Here is a 21,558-nt window from a genome sequence, read left to right as displayed (position 1 = left end):
CGGTACTTTTTGGACATTTCCAACATGATTTAACAAAAATAGGAGCTTTTGCACACCTGACTCACATGCATGCCTTTTTTCTACACTGTGTCCAGACTCAGATATAAAACAGTTGCGTTGACTCTGAACACCTGTGTAGGCCTACTCTTTACTCGTAAAACTGATCCGGAATTAAAAAGGAAATTGGTAAAGAATGGGATTGACAAGCAGAATCAATAATTGCATTGATAGTAATAATGATTATCTTGTTATTAAGAAAACAAATCTTGTTTTAACAAGATAACAAAATAACTCATGATCACGGCATTAAAAAAGGAATTGCTAGCAAAACTGTTCTCGGCTTCTGTACATTTGATACTCAACAGGTTATGAAAAATTTAATTGCACCAAAAAAAACAAAAACAAAAAAAAAACACTAAGGTTCATACCAAGCCCTACTGAATACTCTTCTGTTAGTACTTGTTATTTTAGATCAGTTTATGTTGCGGAATTTATCCTCGATCGCTGCAGCTGATTCTGAGATACTGTGCGGCAAAATAAACAATACTATGGAAGCAAACAGGAGACATAAATATTTGAATTTTAACAGCCGCTGAATAGTTAAAATTGAAATTCAAACACAGCTGAGTTCACAGCATTGAAGTATTTTACTTTGAGAACCATAAATCTGAATTTGATTTGATTGAATCTGATTTTTTTTTTCTCCACAAATTGAGAGCCAAAATTCAAGTTCCATAATTTCAAGAAATAAATTCAGGTTTCTCAATTCTGATTGGGCAAATATAGACCTAAACAAGTGGAAAATTGAAATACAACATCAGTAAAATTCGACTTACAAAAATATTCAGGCTTGAATTCCTATCCTCTCCGGGTAGCCCGTATGATGCTATTTGAATTTTTTATTTTCTTTTTACTTGAATTTTAAGATCTGAATTTGACCATAGAATATTATTATTGAACTTTGAGGACCATGTATCCAAATTTATTTGTTCTGAATGTTCTATTTGTAAATTATGATATAAAAATTCTTGATTTGCAGTTTCAGGAAGAATTTGATTTTGATTTTGATTTTGATTTAATGTTCACAAATTCAGATCCAAAAATTGAAGTTTTATGATAAAAAAAAAAAATAAATAAAGGTTGCTCAGTTTTGATTGGTCAAATATAGATCTAAACAAGCTCGAATGCCTATCCTGCTTGGGTAGCCCAGGTGGTGGTATTTGTTTTATTTTATTTTGTGTTATTTTAGTTTTAAATTTTATTTATTTTTAACTAGAATTTTTAGACCTTGATTTCACCAATCAAATTTGAGTAACCTGAATTTGTTTTTAATTTCTTTCTTTTTTTTTCTTTTATTTATTTCTAACACTTGAATTTGGAGTCTGAATTTGTTAACACCAATGTATATTCTATTTCATTTTTTTATAACTGCAAATATCAAGATATTTCATATTTTAATTTCAAAGAATTCTAAAATAAATAAATTTGGATACATAGTTTTCAAGGTAAAAATGGTTCAATGCTATGAATTCAGTTCTGTTTAAATTTAAATATTAATTAATCAGGGCTGTTAAAATTTAAAAAATGTTAAAACTGTTAGCGAGGAGTGTTTAATCTCGTTTTACTTTGGTTACATCCTGTCCCCCCCTTTGGAAGTCCTTCACCTCTCATTCTCCATACGAATATTTAAACTATAAACTAACCACGACAGCTGAAATGATCCTCGATGTCTGACAGCAACGTAATGTGAGGGTATAAAAACATGGACGTAGCTTCCAGCTTGTAAAATAGCTTAATCACATCAACAGTGCACAAATTTTACGTGCAAATCTGCTTTGAACCAGCGAGTGTGTCTCAGACGGACGGATGCTTCAGTACACACAGACACAAACAACACACACTCACACACACATCACACACATGTAGCTTTGGCACCCAGACAGGCAAACGCAAGGAATCATGGCGATGCTAATGACTTAAGTTCAGACCTGGAAGGGAGGCACCCGCAAATTAAAATAAAAAGTATTTCTGTATATTTACACAAAGAGTCCAAAGTGTATAAAACAGCTTGAAATAATAAGTGAGATCACATGAAGGAATGGGGATGGAGATGAGACGACACAACAGACACATGAAATCACGCTCACTCCAGTCGTGTCCGATAACTACGTTCCAGCCATAGATGATTCATCAATAAAAACACAACTAAAAATCTCTACTTGTCTGGAGCAGGTCAGAACCGCACTACCCATGAGCCTCCTCTTCTGTGGAGCTCTCCTGGGCGCTACTGCCACCTGTGGAACCCGACCAATGAGAAGGAGAGCTGGGATGAGTGAGGGATGACAACATCACACCGAGGTCATCACATACATGTGTTGGTGCAAAAGGTGACAGGGTGAATAAAAGAGGAAACACGAGAGACGAAGAACAAGAGCCACAGCTGAGGGAGAGGAAGAAGGGGATGCTACAGTCGGAGAAGTATCAATCAATAAATAGATACATATGATAAATAAATATGATAGATAAATACAGGAATAGCTAACAAATATGAAAATAAATGATAAATAATATTAAATTCAGAAATAAAAGAATAAATAAATAATTGTTTAAATTAATATGGAAATTAAAGGACAAATAAATGAAAATATTTATTTTATCTGAAATTTATTTATTTATTTATTCTTCTTTTTTTAACTATATTTATTTATTAATATATATGTTTATGAGGCTTTATTTGTTTATTTCCTATTTCATTGCATTTTTATTTATTCTTTTATCTTTTAATTTTTAGTATTGATTTATTTCCATGTTTGTTTATTTACTCCTGTACGTATTTATACATTTATTTTTATTAGAATATTATAGAGTTCTGCTTCAGATTAAAGAAAAAAGTAATTCAAACACCAGACATTTTTAAAAAATTCTATTAAATACAAATTTATGAAAATAAATTTAAAAAAATTAAATACTGTAATAAAATCAGAAATAAAAGAATAAATAAATAAATGTTGGAATAAATATGGAAATAAAAAGTTAAATAAAGCTGATAATTAAACAGGACATAAAAAATGTATTTTATTTTATCTTAAATTTATTCCTACATATTTTTACAACTACATTAATTTATGTCTGTGTCTATGTGTTGATGAGGCTTTGTTTAATTTTCACCTTTCACTGCATTATGAATTTATTCTTTTATCTATTTAGTTCAGCATTTATTTATTTTCTTATTTATTTAGAGGTAAGAAAACTAGTTCAAAACACCACTGACGTTTTTAACAATTATAATAATTACAAATTTATGGAAATAAATAAAATAATATATGCTGTAATAAATTCATAATTAAATGCAGAAATAAATAATTAATAAATATAGAAATAAATATGGAAATAAAAGGATACATAAAGTAATAATTAAACAGGATCTAAATAAATGTGTTTTATTTGATCTTAAATTAATTTCTGCACTTTTTTGGAACTACATTTATTTATTTATGTGTCTATATGTTAATGAGGCTTAATTTGTTTATTTCAATATTCTACTGCATTATTTATTTATTCTTTTATCTATTCATTTCAGTATTGATTTATTTCCATGTTTGTTTATTTATTCCTGTATGTATTTATATTTATTGATACTTAACATGATTTTTGTCCACCATACAGTTCTGCTTCAGAAGAAAACTGATTCAAAACCGCATCGACATTTCAAACATTTCTAATAACAACAAATTCAGCTTTCAAACAGGCGCTGTCATCAGTACGTCCTGTGGCTACATTCAGAAGTTTAATTAATATTAATTAAACTTTAATTAATATTGATGTTTAATTATTATTTTTTTTTTTAGCAGCATTTAACAAAGACTATCTCCCAGAAACCTCAGACCTTTGTGAGCTAAAAGTCACGCCTCGACTACAGAGGTGAGGACGTGAGTGAGTTGTGTGGTGGCGGTTTGTTCACGTCTGTCACATGAGACAAACTTTTGTTCTACGTCTGTTGTTTGACAAGTTTCAGGAAGTTTCCTTAAAACAGAGTTTATCTACATTTTCACATCCGACAGCTGACTGTGCTTCGTTCTTGCCACTTTTATGCCATCTTGTTTTTTTTATTCCACTTGATATAACACGTCTTCAGACAGACATATTGGAGGCCTCCTGCTGTAAACACTGAACTCATTTCTGCGCTGCGGTTTGGTGTAAGCGGTAACTTTCTGCTCTGTTTCTGATGTGGGAGTGTTTTGAAGTGTGAGTCTAACGTACTGCCTGGTTAATGCCTTCACTGAAACACATGAGTGACTCACATTGTGTCACTGGGTGACACGTTCATTCATTCAATTGTTTTTTTTTTGCCTCAGTCCCACACCCAACGCTCTGCTCTCTGTCTTCCTCCTTCTGTTTGATAAAAAGATATTTTAAGGGGATAACTGTTGGACTGTAATATATTAAGGTGTTTTCAGTAGATTATTTGCACATTTAAAGGGATTTTGAAGATGTGAAACCCTTAAAAATAACATAAAAAAAATCCCTTAATCTAAACCTTAAAAGGATAGAGCACCCAAAAATGAAAATGCAGCCATTATCTACTCACCCATATGCCGAGGGAGGCTCAGGTGAAGTTTTAGAGTCCTCACATCACTTGCAGAGATCCAAGGGGAGAGGAGGTAGCAACACAACTCCACCTAATGGAGGCTGACGGCGCCCCAGATTCAAACGTCCAAAAACATGCGTGCGCAAGACCAGCGAAAGCACGTGAACACACATGAAGGCGGTGTCCATGTCACGGTCTCATGCAAGCACACACACGTGAGCGCGGTGCCCAGAGAGGCAGTCAGAGCTACAGGCTACAATGAGGCTAAAAACAGAGTTCAAATGAGGTTTTTCCAAACAACTTTTTATGTCGGGGCTTCAGGACACTTGGATCACTACGGACGAGCAGTATGGAGATATTTTGTGGTTTCAATGATGTGTTTTTGGACGTTTGAATCTGGGGCGCCGTCAGCCTCCATTAGGTGGAGTTGTGTTGCTACCTCCTCTCCCCTTGGATCTCTGCAAGTGATGTGAGGACTCTAAAACTTCACCTGAGCCTCCCTCGGCATATGGGTGAGTAGATAATGGCTGAATTTTCATTTTTGGGTGCATTATCCCTTTAATAGAGCTTTAATTTTTCAGTTGAGGGAAAATGGCTTTCATGCCACTTTATATGGGACTGATGCCTCTTAAAACTACTTAAATCGAGTAGATACGCCATTAAAATCTCATTTTAAACATGTTGACGTTCTCTAATCTTTTAAGTCAGTGGCTTTTACCCCAAAGTTTAGCTGAACCCCCACATTTTGAAAAATTAATAACTTTTTAAGGTACAAATTGAGAGGCACCTCAGATATTAACACCTCAGTGTGCTACAGTCCATTCATTTATTACTACAGAAGCCCTGAGAGGAAAGTCAATTGTTTTTTCTATTTTTTTTTTTTTTTTTTTTAAATTTTCATCTGTGAATACCTGATTTTTCGAAATAACTAGACAATTTCACCCTGATGGGGGAAAAATAATAATGAAAAAAAAGGCTTGAAAAAATGATCCTGAAAAAAGCATCTGTTTCATAAATAGGGAAAAAAATATTAAATTATATTTTTCTAAGTTTATTTTCAACAAAAAAATCTCCCTGCAGTGTAGATATATGAATTAAAACTCATCTGGAGGGAAACATGAATGCTTTTAGTCATATTTAGAACATGGGGTAGTGGTGCCCTCTTGTGGTCAAAAATATCTACACCAAAACCACAACTGGGGAAAAATGTAAAATCTTGGAAAAATATAATTTTATTCTGTCATTTATGAAAACAGGTGTTTTTCAGGTTCATTTTCCAAGATTTTTTTCCACCTGTGAAAACAACAACAACAAAAAAATGTCCCTGCAATGTAGACGGATAGATTAAAACTCAAGTAGAAGAAAACATGAATTATTTTAGCCGTATTTAGAACATGGGGCAGTGGTGCCCTCTTGTGGTCAAATCACTGGACAAAGAGACATTTTTTTCACCCATTTTCACAGATTTAAAAAAAAAAAAGAAAAAGAAATTAATTACACTTAATCTGCAAATTAGATGCTTCTGCAACTCTTTACTTTTTTAAGGTCTTTATTAAAGAAATGAACAAAATAATGTCCCTCTGTCATAGCATTCAATCCCCCCACTCCAGTTCCAATGGCACATTATGAGCGTCAGCAAATAAATAAGTAGAAACACAGATAACATTAATGGATTTTGTCACTCTACAGACTCTATGATAACTTTTGGAACCACAGTTCTTATATTTTCATGAGCTCAATGGCTGCAAACAGGATTTTTTTTGCCTATATTTGTTGCATTTTGGCAAATTGCTTTTATTAAAAGTGCCAAATTAGCCAGTACCAGTTCCTGTTTACAGTGATCCCATGAATGTGCAGACATCTGAAGTGAAACTGAAATAAACTTAAAACTTCTTGGGGGAGTTCTGCAGTTTATCTTCTCTGTGCACACGTCCCTTTCACTTCAGATAATATCTCTGCCTTTATATCTCCCTCTGTCACCTGAGGCCTCCAATATGGACGCCAGATGACACGTTTCATCCATGTGGTCACATACAGACTTATACCTCTGTGTTTTATGAAGGGAAGTGAACAGTTAAATCAGACGTGCAGTTTCTGACACGTTTACATACCCAACAGAGAGAAGTGAGATGATTTCAGGGAAAAGCAGAAACTAGGAATAAAGACAGGATGTAGAGACTGAGGTTACAAAGCCTCACAAACACACACATACACCTGCACACACAGGAAGTGGTCCCATGACAGTAAAATGCCTCCACTGTGGCGGCTGACTCGACAGGGTCAAGGGTTAAAACTGTCCTGTTACACTTCAGAGAGGAGACCAGGAGTGTGTTTGTGAGACTGAGTGTGCTGCGTGTACAGTGTGAGTCTGCTGCCATGCCGCAGACAGGCTGCGTGTCTTTACCTCATGCAAAAGAAATACTAACAGTAGTTCTCAATGGTATCAAAGAATGAAAAGTTCACAGGGAACTCTGGACGGCCAGAGAGGACAGAAGAAGAAGACATGGAGGCACGCAAGCGAGGAGGGAAAGAAAAGAGAAAAAGAAAATTATTTTAGTTGAGCTGAAAGCAAACAGAAGTGCAGTAAGAACACTACAGTGTGATTTAACACTAACACATGTTAGTCTGGAGCTCCGCGGTGCGGCGGGCGCCGGAGGTCGGACCTACCTTGCTGTGTGGTGTTTCTGTCGTTGAGCAGCTTGGTCTGACTGTTGGGCAGGATCTTTATCTCAGGAGGATCTGGACTCTGACCGACCCGCGACGCCATGAGAGCGTTCAGATACTGCAGACGTGTCACCTAAAAAAATACACAAAATAAACAAAATGAATGACTGACTGAATTCAGTGTTTGGACAGAGTCTAACGTTTAAGGCTCCACGCTCGAGGTAACAACAGAGATCATGCAGGTTTATTACGTCACACTGTCATTAAAACTTCACTGACAGAGTGAACGATGTCAGCTCCGAAGTTAAATATCAAACACATCCTCACTGTGACCTCGTCACATGTCCAAGGGTTTGGCTTTACTATCTTACAGGAAGTGAAAGTTGGTGGTTGTTGTGCCTGTCCATCACCCCTCCTGCCTGGTTAACCTTCACCATTGTCGCCACATTTCCCCCTGAGGTCAAACAATAACAGCACCCAGCGCCGTGTCATGCTGTCATGAAAGGACAGCTTTTCTCGTCTGTGACTGACGATGCTCTGCATCATTGAAAATAGCAGCTTTGTTCATTTAGTCCTTCTCAGGCAAGCTCAGGGGTTTAGTGTTGCTGTAGCCCACAGGAAGTGAGGATTAGAATATATGACCTTCACATAATCCGCTCCAAATTAATCTATATTTTTAAAGTCATTACTAAAAGTGTGTGTCATATAAAAACTAAAGTGATGCTCAAAGTTGTCACAGTGAAATTTAAGGTGTGCTGATGGATTCACGTCATCAACTCATGCATTGAGTAACATTACAAGTTAACGTTCCACCTTAAAAGTTGCCGGCAGTCGGCCCAGTGAATGAAGTGATTTTTTCTCTTTCATTTTATAGTTGTAGTTTACTGATGTATGAACAGAGGTTACATAAAACCAGAGTGAGCGTCCTCTACTGACCAATCAGACTGCAGGGTTTCTAGCTCCACCTTTTAGTACCAGATCTGTGTGCTAGGTACCCCAACAGAGGGGGGACCAAACATGGGGACGCTAAGGAACGCTTCTGTTGGTACCATCCACAACTTTTCACTGTGGAGACAGAAAAAAAATCATACTGAACTGAACTGAACTGAACTGAACTGAACTGAACTGGGCCTCACAGCGTTATGTGAGCAACTGAATGGGCGCCATCTTGGAGTCTGACATCCAGCTCACGTATACATTTGGTCTGGGACAGCCCAAAATCACAAGTGTGTGTTGGCCTTTAGTGGTGACTGGAAACACACACACACACACACACACACACACACACACACATACCCGTATGAGCTGCAGGTCGGTGAGCGCTCGGACGGTGTAGTCAGGACAATAACTGGACGGGCTTGTGGCGTCTGCTGACTCAAACGGATCCCTGGGAGAGTGACGCTGGGTCGACACTGGAGACTGGTGGACTGCGCACACACACACACGCGCACACACACACGCACACAGTCAGTACATCATGTGCAGTCCTGCAACTTGCAGCCATGATGCTGTCTTCTTCTTTTTATAGCCATGTGTCGACTCATATAAACCTCAGGTCTGTGAATACAGCTGCATCATCATCTTTAACTGTAGACTTCATGTTATTGTAACTGCATGATTAAATAATAAATTAAATATCAAACCTGACAGAAAATGTTTTCATACATACATATATATATATATTATTTAATATCGTTCAAGGCATTAAAGCTGTTGTGATGATTTCATTAAGAGACAAATTTTCTCCTGCGACTGGTGATGAAACTGTCAGAGTGACTCATTCTCTCTGTGTGTGTCACCTCACTGATTAATCAGCTGACAATTCTTATAATCAATAACATTACTGATTGTCAGGTTTTATGTTCCCGCCTATATTTGCTTGTAGGAGTTCACTTTTAAGTAGCTCAATGTGAAATCTGTTTTCAGAGTGAATGTGAATCACACACATCTTGCTGTTATTCTCAGTCTCACCTGAAGATGGCAGCGTCAGCGCAGACACGCCATAATATGTGAACGCTCCGTTCTCAAACTTGAGCCCCTCTTTACCGATCTCCACCTCCACACGACCCTGAGCACACAAACAGGAAGTGTGAAGCGTGTGTGTTTCTTGAAATACAATATGTTAAATAAAGAAAATGTAAATTATAAACTGACAGAGAGTCACGAAAAAAACTGATAGCCACAAGAATATTATTATTATCTACATTTTTTTCTCATCATACTGCAGTTCCTTGGGACAACAGGGTTATAACGAAGACAAACAATTAGTAAAGTAAAAAATAAAAACAACTAGAATTACCACCTCCGCCCACCAGTCCAGTGTCTCTGACTGTCTCCATCCATGTCAGTGAAAACATGGATGCTTCACACACAGAAGATCTATACAATCAGCACAGTTTCAAGATTAGAGTCACCAATTCAGTATCTGACCAAATGTCTCCCCTTCTGTTCCTGAGATATGACATTAAAACATGATGATGTCACAGTCAAGCTGACCTTTGACCTTTTGACCTTCATTATTTTATCCTGTTAGACATTTGTGTCAAGTTTGGTCAGAATTAGTGGATGAATTCTTGAGTTATGGCCAAAAATAAGTTCTGGGAGGTCACACTGATCTTTGACCTTTGACCTCAAAATTCTAACCAGTTTATTCTTCAGTCTAAATGGACGTTTGTGTCAGATTTCAAGAAATTTCTTTCAGGTGTTCCTGAGATATCATGTTCAAGAAAATGCAATAGGTCACGGTGACCATGACCTTTGACCACCAAAATCCAATCAGTTTGTTCTTCAGTCCACGTGAACATTTGTGCCGAATTTGAAGATATTCCCTCAAGTTCTTGAGGTATTAGTGTTGCACGGTATACCGGTACTAAAATAGTACCGCGGTACTAGAGTATTCCAAACGGTACTATACTGCATTTGGAAAATACCAGTGCTTTGAAATTGATTCAATTCATTAATTTAGTTAATTTATTTTACTCATTTATGCACACAAACGCCTTTCTTGTTCCTATTGGAGCACAGATTGCACAAGTGGTGTGTATGACAACACCTGTATCAACATTCGCAGCTGGTGCACATGAACAAAGACGAGATAGTCTGCCTCGCAAAGGGAGACAACACGAGACAACACAAACTTGGTGGAACATTTGAGTTACCAAACCGTGACGTCTGTACCGAGGTACTTACTGAACCATGATTTATTTGGTACCGTTACACCCCCACTATTTATTGTTCTAAAGGTTTGTATCCAAAAGGACTTTTCCTTAGGAAAAGTACAGAAGAGTATCGAAAAGTATTGAAATTCATATTGGTATTGGTACCGAAACAAAGATTTTGGTATCGTGACAACACTATGAGGTATTGCACTGACAAGAATGGGATGGATGCAAGATCACAGCGACCTTAACCTTTGACCCTTGACCACCAAAATCTTATCAGTTCATTGTAGTATCTAAAGGAATGTTTGTGCCAAATTTGAAGAAACTCACTCAAGATGTTTTTGAGATTTCGTGTTCACAAGGATGGAATGGACAACCTGAGAACATAATGCCTTCGGTCGTGGCTATCGCCGGTGTGGAGACATACAAAAAAGCAGTAAACTTTGTAGCTGATGTTACAGAATTATCTGTTTAAGCATCGACTGGATCTTTTTCCTTATTTCAACTTTTATAATGTTTGTGGTTATAACAAAATACCAACATATCATGTTACAAAGACAAAGGTTTTGGTGCTTACGTAAGGGATAATGCCGCAAAAGGTGACCATTATCAGTTTTACATGGCCAACATGGAGGCGTGAGCGAGGACAGCTCTTATGACAGCCATTATAAACAGATAACGGACAAAGGGCATTATCAGTTTATACCAAAGAAATAAAACGTGAGAACATTTATATTTTGATGCTTTTTGTGGTCAAAATCTAAAGTTTTTCACAAGCCAGAACTTGATTTCCTTGGTTTTCCTTTTTTATGCCTCCGCTACAGCAATAGTCATGGCCAGAGTCGTAATGTTTTCGGGTTGTCTGTACTCAAGAATGCCTGAGGGAAATGTCCATGTCCAATGCACAAATGTCCACTTGGACTAAATAATGAACTGATTAGTTTTTGATGGTCAAAGGTCAAGGTCACTGTGACCTCATCTGTCTTATTCTTTTGAACGTGGTATCTCAAGAATGCCTTATGGGATTTTTTTCAAATTTGGCGCAAACGTTCACTTGGATTAAAAATAAACTGATTGGATTTTGTTAGTCAAAGGTCAAAGTCACTGTGACCTTGCATCTATCACATTCTCATGAACACTTTATCTAAAGAACACACAAATGTCCACTTGGACTAAATAAAATAAACTAATTAGAATTTGGTGCTTGCAGGTCAAAAGGTCAAGGTCACTGTGACCTCATCTGTCTTATTTTTTTGAGCATGATATCTCAAGAATACCTGAAGGTAATTTTTTCAAATTTGGCACAAACTTTCACTTGGATTTAAAAATAAACTGATTGGATTTTGGTGGTCAAAGGTCAAAGTCACTGTGACCTTGCATCTATCTCAGTCTCAGTCTATCTCACACTATATCTATATCTATATCTATATCCACTTGGAGTATATCAAATAAACTAATTAGAATTTGGCGCTCGGAGGTCAAACTTCCCTCAACATCACTGGCTCTGCTCTCTCCTGGCTCAAATCATACTTCACTGACAGACATCAGTTCATCCACGTCAACAACTGCACCTCCTCCACCGTCCCCCTGCTTCAAGGCGTCCCTCAGGGCTCGGTGCTTGGTCCTCTCCTCTTCATCATCTACCTACTCCCCCTTGGTTCCATCATCCGTCGTCATGGTGTCCATTTCCACTGCTACGCTGACGACATCCAAATCTACATCTCCACAAAATCCATCACCCCGGCCACCCGCTCTACCCTCACCAACTGTTTGACTGAACTCCAATCATGGCTGCAAGCCAACTTCCTCAAACTCAACTGTGACAAATCTGAAATAATACTCATCGGCCCAAAATCCTTCTCTACAGCAACACAAAACTTCACCCTCAGCACTGACAACACCACCCTCTCTCCCTCCCCATTCATCCACAACCTTGGTATCATCTTCGACAATAACCTCTCATTTGAACATCACATTAGCCGCCTCGCCCAAACTGCCTTCTTTCACCTTAGAAACATTGCCCGTCTCCGCCCATTGCTCTCCTTCTCTGCCGCTGAAACTCTCATCCATGCTTTCATCACCTCAAGACTGGACTACTGCAACAGCATCCTCTACGACTCATCATCCAAAGTCCTCAACAAACTTCAGTACATCCAAAACTCTGCCGCCCGCCTCCTCACCCACACCAGCTCCCGTGAACATATAACCCCTGTCCTGCAAAACCTTCACTGGCTCCCTGTCCCGTACAGAATCAATTTCAAGATCCTCCTCCTCACCCACAAAGCCCTCCACAGCCAGGCCCCCTCCTACCTCACAGACATGCTCCACCACCACACTCCCTCCCGCAACCTTCGATCATCCGACAAAAACTTCCTCTCACCTCCACACAGGACCAAGCACCGAACCTGGGGCGACAGAGCCTTCTCCATAGCCGCCCCCTCCCTCTGGAACACCCTCCCTATACACATCCGTGACTGTCCAGATCCATCCACCTTCAAATCACTCCTCAAAACCCACCTTTTCAAATCCGCTTTTAACCTTTCACATTAGCTTTTCGTTCTCGGTTCCTCATGTGCCCTCCTTTTCTTTGTTTTGCACTATGCTTTTGCACCTTGTTGTTTTATATTGTCCTTGTCTTCTGTTTATGTCTTTGCACTTACATGTATGTACTTCTTTTCTTTTGTTTTAAATGTATAGCGTCTTTGAGAGCTGTAAAAGCGCTGTATAAATAAAATGTATTATTATTATTATTATTAAAAGGTCAAAGTCACTGTGACCTCACAATACATGTCATAATGTTCTGCATAAAACACTGCGTCATATCTCAGGAACAGAAGGGGAGACATTTGGTCAGATACTGAATTGGTGACTCTAATCTCAAACTGTGCTGATTGTATAGATCTTCTGTGTGTGAAGCATCCATGTTTTCACAGACATGGATGGAGACTGTCAGAGACACTGGACTGGTGGGTGGTAATTCTGGTTACATTTATTTAATCATTTTATTGTCTTTTTTATTTGCTCAATTTATACACTCATCTTTCACATCGTGCTTTTTATTTGTATAACAGAATTCTGTATGTGCTGATACTGATGCACCCTGAGACTTTAAACTGTCATCTCAAGTCTCACATTTATATCAAAGATAAACTGAAAAATAAAAAAAATAACTGTGTTCTGATATGTCAGAATTGTCTCTTGTTTATCTTTATGTTTTGTGAAGCGACTCTGACTCATATAAATGTGCGTGTGAATGCAGACATACCTGCAGCAGCAGGATGAAATAGTCCACCGGGTGGTTGCGCGTGTAGAGATAGTGACCCGGGCTCAGCCGGTTGTTTGGGTCAAAGTGCACTTCCTGGTTGACGCTGGGGTGACGGAGCAGGTGGAACAAGATCTTCTCAGACACGCGTCCGGGGCTGAAGTGCGCCACTTCTGCAGGGGTTAAGGGTCAGAGGTTACAATGAGGTTAAAGGATCTCACATAACTCACAGCAGTCTCAGTCCTGAGCTGAACTATGATATGAAACATAATCATTACATGTGTGGTGTTAAACTGTGACTGAGTCAGTCAGTGCGAGGTTCTCGTCCACCACTGCCTCATTTCATCTTTCCGTTCTGTCACAAACACTAACGTTGAAAAGTTTGGAATCAGCTTATTGATGATTGTGCCAGATCGTCTTGTTCACGATAATTCCGGTATATTTTTAATATTATATAAAAAAATCAATATCATGATACTCGTGATATTTCGCCTTGTTGACATATTGACGTCATACTGTTACCCACGGCAACAACAAGCATGGCTGAAAGTGAAATCATTACCGACTCTCCACAGTCCACAGTGCAGATACAGACAGTGTTTATGATAACGCCAAAAAGCATCACATCCTTCAGTGGCGAGGGAGAAAACAAAGTGTTCACTATTGACGAGTTGCTGTGTGGCGTCCTGAGTTAAAGGTGTTTTTCAATTTGGACTCTATTATCCCATAGTTTTGTGTCTAAGTGACTCGTATTGAGCGAGAAGCCACGAAACAGGCTGTAATGTAAACACTCGGGGCATTTGTGCAACGTCAATATGTGTCCACTGAAAGAGTTTGTTTTTGTGTGTCTGACAACATTATGAAAGGATCCCTACAGAGATAGAGCTTTGTGTTAAGGAGCAAGATCCTTTTTGTTTAACCAGAAACAGCCTTGAAATCACCGTCACCAAACCCACCAGCCCCCCACGACCCCATGACCCCCAACAGGATAAGCAGTTATGGAAAATGAATGAATTCAAGGCCTTTTTAAGACCTTTTAAGGATCACTGTCTCATCAGACATCTGACTGGACCACATCAAGGAGGAGATTACAAACTATTCAACAGTTGTGCACATACAGGTAAAGTTTAAGCACACATACACACCTCTGGACAGGAAGCGGTGTGTAGCCAGCAGGAGTTGCGGCGAGGTGCGGATCTTGGGTTCTCCTTCTGGAGGCTTGAAGAGAGAGAACTCCTCGTGGACGCTGCGAGGCTCCAGAGGAATCTCCAGCGGAGGGAGGGGACGCTTCACTTTCCTGTCCACTGCAGGAGGAGGTGGACGAGGGTCAATAACAGATACCAGACACTGCAGCAATAAACATGTTCACAATAAACACACGTACAGTAGCCGTCAGATTCATCCAGGATCTCTGATTTGATGATCTCCTCGATAACGTCCTCTAACGTGACCAATCCCAGGACCTCGTAGAACGGATCCCCCTCCCCCTCGTTGTTCACCTTCTGGACGATGGCCATGTGAGAGTTACCTGACAGGAAGAGGAGAGATCAGGAAGCATTTTATTTCAACAAGATTATTCTTTATTAAAGGGTTAATTCACCTAATTACATAACCTCCGGTGGTATCCGGCCATTCCGGTTTTACTTAGCCAGGTTTTGAGATCGCTGTCCCCACTCCAACATTTTAATTTTGATGTAGGTCTACGGCCTGAAATGTTGTGTATTTAAATACAGTTTATTGCAGGTTTTGGGAAGTCTACAGAAATTCCTGTCTCTTACCTGTGGACATTTTCCTCCTGCACACCTGTCTATGAGTCATTAAGGTGAGCACGAACTTCCACATTCTAATTTTCAGTTTTATTATATGGACGAAACACATCTTACTATATAATGATGAAAACTGTGTGTGTGTGTTCCATGTTTTTCTCCTCACTGACTTGGTCAATCCATGTGAAATTTGGCACAGTGGTAGAGGGTCATGGGAGGATGCCAATGAAGCAATATTACATCAATTGGCCAAAGGGGGGCGCTATAGCAACCCATTGAAATGTCAAACTTTGAATGGGCATATCTCATGCCCCGTATGTGGTAGAGACATGAAACTTTGCACAGAGATGCCTCTCCTCATGAGGAACACATTTGCCTCAAGAACCCATAACTTCCGCTTATATAGATTTTCCGCCATTTTGAATTTTTTGAAAAACACTTCAAATGGATCTCTTCCTAGGAAGTTTGAGCGATCTGCATGAAACTGGGTGAACATAATCTAGGGACCAATATCTAAAGTTCCCTCTTGGCAAAAGTTGGAAAACTTACTAAAACTGAGCTTCTATAAGGCAATGAATATTGTGGAGGGCGTGGCTCATCACATAAAGGTGTATAACATCTCAAGGGTTTCACCCATCACCACGCAACTTTGTAGGCATATGACCACACATAATCTGAGGGGACCCCTCCATTATTGACCCCATCAAACAAAATGGGGGCGCTAGAGAGCTCATTTCTTATCTAGGCCTAACCGCCATATGGATTTTTACTAAACTTGGTAGATATGTAGAACAGGACGCCTCAAGGTGACTGGAGAAATTTAACTCTAATTGGCAACTGGGTGGCGCTATAACAACAGAAAAATGCTTCAAAATGGCTAAAATGCGACCGATCGCTGTGGCTCCCCCTGTGGACCAATGTTGGTGTTGTTTCTAATGTTTGGTATGACTAAGTCATGGTATGGTATGCTGTACATAATCACGGAAACTGTCAGTGTGTCATTCTGTCAGTCAGTCATTCTGTCTGTCCCACGTTTTTCTACTCACTGACGTGGTCAATCTATGTGAAACTGCACATAGGCATTGAGGACTGGCATAGGTAGAAGGGGACAAAGCTACCAATGGCTATGGACTAGTTAATATAAACTTTCTTTATGTTGCACTATGAATATATTTAAACAAGCAAGGCTACAAATGTGTCTTAAGTTGTCACCAGTTTTTAAATTTTCTCAGAATAAAGTTGTTAAAATCTACTCACAGTGAGGTTTGTGGGTAATTTACACTACCTAAAAAAAACACTTCTCTAAAGATATGTTACTGTTGAGTTTGCACTGCAAACTAGAATAACAGCCTCACAGTTGTGCGCTTCCGTCAACCAATCAAATTGCAGTTTACGCCCATGTCTGTCCAGGCTCATATGGAGCCATGATAGTAGACGATGCTTCAGATATGGATGCAACAAGGACGCTTCACACACATCCTCAACTCAGCAGCACAGATCTATACAACCAGCACAGTTTCAAGGTGGACATCCAAGATGTGTCACCAATTCAGTGTATGAACATGTTGTATGAGGTCGCAGTGACCTTGACCTCTGACCTCTGACCACCAAAATCTAATCAGTTCATCGTTGAGTCAAAGCGAATGTTTGTGCCAAATGGGGCGGACTTATGTACATACTGATGTTCATATGTATGTACAGACAGACAGACAGACAGACAGATGGACAGACACCCTGATAACATACTGCCTCCGGCCGCAGGTATCACCAGCACAGAGGCATAAAAATATCTGCATTGCAAAAAACTTTTCAGCACAATGAGCACCACAAACAAAAGTCCATTCACAGGAGTACATAAATCTCAAAAGCAAATATCTAAATATCTGAGTATATAAAACCAAAGCTGTGTACGTGGCACATTACAAGCCGCTGCTATGATATTCTGCACGTGAGTGTGACCTCACCTTTCTTGAACTCCTCTAGCATGGCGTCCAGTTTGGTGTCGTTGAAGACGTAGTGCAGCGGGTGATTGTAGAACTTGGTGATGGTCGTCATGGGGGTGCAGTCGTCCGGATCCACCAGAGCCAAGTCTTTCACATACAGGATTTCTATGATGTTGGACCTGGGAAATCAAACACAGGGTGATGAGTGGACGTGTGTTCTGCCATGTGGAGAAAAAACAAACACCACATCGACTGGAAGTGCGCTGCTTGTTGGCACCGAAAGTAAAGCTGTGTGTGCCTTTGTTGGGAGTTATCACGGGTCACTAAACCAACATTACCAGGACGAGTGAAATCTGAGGCGCTGCAGAGAAGGTTTACACAATAACAGGTTCTTTCTTTCATTATGGAAATGTTCCAACATTCAACTGCTGCGTGTGTTTCTGCCTCATGGCTGCAGGTAGGAGAGAACCAGTATGTATGGTGGCCATGAATCCGGTGTAGGTTTTTCGTACCAAGGTTTTTTATGTGCAAATCTACTCACAGATTTCCTGACATTTCATAAATGAGACTCACTGTCTATAAAAGCGAGAGTGTGTCAGGCTTTACTCTTCTTTTCACATCTCCTAGTGTACGGTAAGCAGAAGAGGACAAAGTTTTGTTACAGGCTGTGCTGCTGTCCCCACCTCTCCTCCTCGTAGATGGGCACCCTGGTGTATCCGCTCTGCATGATCTCAGACATGGTGGAGAAGTCCAGCACGGCGGAGCTGGGCAGCATGAAGCAGTCCTTCAGGGGGGTCAGGATGTCCTCCACCGTCTTAGTGCGCAGCATCCCGCGGCTGAACTCCTCCTTCACAAACTCACTGGGACGGGACACAGCGCGGGTGAGACAACAAAGTGCTTTCAAACACAGCTCCTTATCTGTAGGTGTTTTCTTACCTGTAGGGGTCGTTGACACTCGTGCGGATCATCTCCATGGCCCGCTCCCTTATCCCGCAGGTGCTGATGTCCCTCCTCAGGGCCAGGTCCAGGATCAGCCCCAGAGGGCAGGACAGGGGACAGGTGAGCACCAGACAAACCTGGGCCAGCCAGGTCAGACCCGGCGCCAGCTGAAACCCATAACCGGAGCAGAGGATGTGAGGAGCCAGCTCAGCCAGGAAGAAGATGAGGAAGCCGCTGGTGAACATGGCGGAGATGATGGAGCCCAGCGCCCGGTACAAGAGGACGCCGAGGACGGAGTGTCCAACGGCACAGAGGAACAGCAGGGAACATGTCTGAGGGGGACAGAGAAGGGACATAAAGAGTTTTAAGAACAGTATTTTTCATCTCAGTCTCTGCCTGCTGTCATGAGACTTTCCAGTGGTGGAGATATTGAAAAATATAGGTGAGCTAGAGTTCACCCGACACAGTAAAAACTCAAAACTAGAATCACCACCCTGTGGTTGTGTGACTCCGCCCACCAGTCCAGTGTCTCTGACAGTCTCCATCCATGTCAGTGAAAACATGGTCCGAGTAGAAAAACACAAAACAACAACAATAAAAGAAAACCTTGCCGAGCGTTATCTGTCCGTAGAATATATTGCCGTCGTCAGGTCCACATCCTCAAACTCCGGCCTTAAACAGAAAGGGCCGGTGAGCCAGCAACTTTCGAGAACGATGGTAGTTAGCCTAGCCTGGCTACAGCTGTGTTGCTATTTGGTTACCTAGCAACAGCTGGAAATTGGGTCACGATATACAAACGTGGTGGATCCTGACAACAAATAAAAACAAATGCAACTTGTTCAGAAGGAATAAAATATCACTCTTCTGATGTTGTGTTTTATACTACGCTAACATTAGCCCTAAAGGCCCGAACATACTTGGGCGTAATATTAGCGGAGCGGACTCCGTGAGGAATGTCCGCAGTCATTCGGGCTTTCATAGTCGAGCGCACTTCCGCGTTGTAGTAAAAAAATGTCCGTGAAAAATCCCTGCGATGTGAAAAATACATGCCGAGCAGTCACTGGTGCGCGGAGCGGAGTCCGCGTGGCCGTAAAATCTGAGCTTTGCGCGCACAAGGCTTGCGGACGTCCGCTTTGAGTCTGCGCGGACCTCCGCGCAGTCCGTTCCGCGTACGTTCCACTCGAGTATGTTCGAGCCTTAACTGTGCATCTTTAATGTAACTTGATTCTTTCAGTATGTAAAAGTGTGCAACGTTAGGTGTGGTGGTAGTGCTAGCTCCACAAACTGTGCTAACCAACAGCAACAGTGCCGACATAGCTGATGATTCCAGCTGTAACTGGAGCAGCTTGCTTTGGACTGGGATACTGATTCTGGATACGGCACTTAGATGGGGAGCTAACATAGCCTAGCTGCTAGTTGGCGTAGCTTGGCTGTGTTATTGGATCTGGGGTTGAAAAAAGAAAGAAAAAAACAACCTTGCCCGTGTTGCCCAGGAAGCCTTATCGACCTGTAGGATATATCCCCGTCGCTACATCCACAACCTCAAACTCGGGCCTTAAACGTAAAGGGCCAGTCAGCTGGCTACTTAGCGAGGCATGGTAGTTAGCCTAGCCTGGCTAGCTATGGCTGTGTTGCTATTTGGCTACCTCATAATGGTTTGTTGTGGTTTGTAAGGATTTAAACTACACAAATGTCACCACTAACCATAAATGGATGCACGATAATATCGGCAGATCATCAGTTACGGCCGATATCGGCTATAAAATTAACTATAAGAATTGGCCAATGTGCTTTTTCTGGTTTTACACAATGACTAAATGTTTGGTATTTAAATGTATATTATTTCATGTCTCCATCTACTGGTGGGCTGTCACATGCATAATGATGTTAATGCCACTACAGAAGAGACTTGATGATCGGTTATCGGCCAAATGACGTATCGGCATATCGGTGTCCCCAGACTTTGACCCACTTCAGTAAAAGTCCTTCTCCCATCAGAGTAACTTTCCCAGTCTGTTTCCAGACACTCACCAGGAAGTTCCCCCTCCTCCGGATCGGCTCCAGGCGCTTGGCGGCCCGCTTCTCCTCCTCGGATCCGCAGCTGTGGAGGACGTACAGCTCCACGGGGTCGAGCCACAGCAGGCTCAGGTTCACTGTCCTCAGCAGCCCGCACACCAGCAGCAGCACCACGACCAGCACGGCCAGACCCCACGGCGGGATGTAGTCTGCGGGCAGACCCTTGTCGGTGTTGACCCGCAGCCTGTCCGGGCCCGCGGATGCCCACTTCCCTCCGCTCAGCACGCACAGGTGGTGCAAGGTCTGTCCGCTGCCAGCTCCCGTAGCGATGCTCCTCTTCTGGACCTGCACCGTTATCAGCCCGCTGTACTCCTCATCCGGGGCGAAGTCACCCGTCACCTGGAAGGCGGACTCGTGACGGTTGGGCTCCTGCCCGCACGGGTCAGGCGCATCCCCGACCGCCCCGGCCGCCCCGCCAGCTGCCCCTGCGAACGCCACCCACGGCCAGCTTCCATTCAGCTCAGTCCCAAAGAGACGGATCCGGAACGTGGCTCCTTCTGGCGCCGAGATGATCCGACCCTTCATGCACACCAGACCCGCCGGATCTTCCACTCGCAGGCCCAGAACCAGCGGAGCTTCCTGGCTGCAGGCGCCGTACCTGATCCCGCAGAACAACAATATCATCAACAGGAACCGTAGACCTGCCAAGCTGGCCACCATATTGGAATTGGTCAGCCTGGCTCTGCGCGGATCATGTGACTTCAGCCCCGCAGCGGCCCCGCCCACCGGGGCTGAGCCAGCCAAACAAAACGAACACTGCAACTGAGCTGCGCGGCCGCCATTTTGGATCCACACATACAGCACGCACAGGCCTAACTGTTCATTTTGGGGCCTGAGTCTGAATGTGTTTGTGTCTAACTGCACCGCCTCCTGTTAACACCAGCCAATCAGAGTCGGTGTTTGTTCACAGCCAATAGAAGATGAGAAAACAAGAAGAGCCCCGCCCATCTTTGTTAGATTTTATATAAACAAGTCATTCATCACTGAAGGCCTCCGTCACACACATTCACTGAAGTCATGCTCATTTAATCACTGCACAGCAGCTGAGGGAGCACTGCCTGCATGTGCAGTCACTTCCTGTTGATGTGTTTAATAAGTCTTTGTTGTATTTAAGGTGCCTGGTGTAACAGCTTGGCCAATACAGATAAAAGCCTTTTGG

The 21,558-nt window shown here is 41.4% G+C and overlaps 1 protein-coding gene across 2 annotated transcripts; it reads right to left on the bottom strand.

Moving 5' to 3' along the window:
* Positions 1 to 1,256: 1,256 nt before the first annotated feature.
* On the bottom strand, positions 1,257 to 21,150 carry cnnm3 (cyclin and CBS domain divalent metal cation transport mediator 3). 2 transcript variants are annotated; one of them, XM_033646504.2, is made up of 12 exons: positions 20,355 to 21,150; positions 18,321 to 18,655; positions 18,068 to 18,244; positions 17,406 to 17,563; positions 15,060 to 15,203; positions 14,821 to 14,979; positions 13,679 to 13,848; positions 9,224 to 9,320; positions 8,549 to 8,679; positions 7,256 to 7,385; positions 6,993 to 7,059; positions 1,257 to 2,294 (listed from the first exon to the last, which is right to left on the bottom strand). In XM_033646504.2, the coding sequence occupies exons 1-11, from the start codon at positions 21,057 to 21,059 to the stop codon at positions 7,010 to 7,012; spliced, it is 2,256 nt and encodes a 751-aa protein (XP_033502395.1). In that variant the 5' UTR covers positions 21,060 to 21,150; the 3' UTR covers positions 1,257 to 2,294; positions 6,993 to 7,009. The 2 variants fall into 2 exon arrangements, with proteins under 2 accessions (XP_033502395.1, XP_033502397.1); XM_033646506.2 differs by lacking the exon at positions 6,993 to 7,059 and having other exon boundaries at positions 20,355 to 21,148.
* Positions 21,151 to 21,558: the final 408 nt, after the last annotated feature.

The sequence above is a fragment of the Epinephelus lanceolatus genome, chromosome 19 (assembly GCF_041903045.1).
Source record: "Epinephelus lanceolatus isolate andai-2023 chromosome 19, ASM4190304v1, whole genome shotgun sequence".
Lineage (NCBI taxonomy): Eukaryota > Metazoa > Chordata > Actinopteri > Perciformes > Serranidae > Epinephelus > Epinephelus lanceolatus.
The sequence above is the reverse complement of the archived record's forward strand: the minus strand, read 5'-3'. Positions and strand labels throughout refer to the sequence as shown.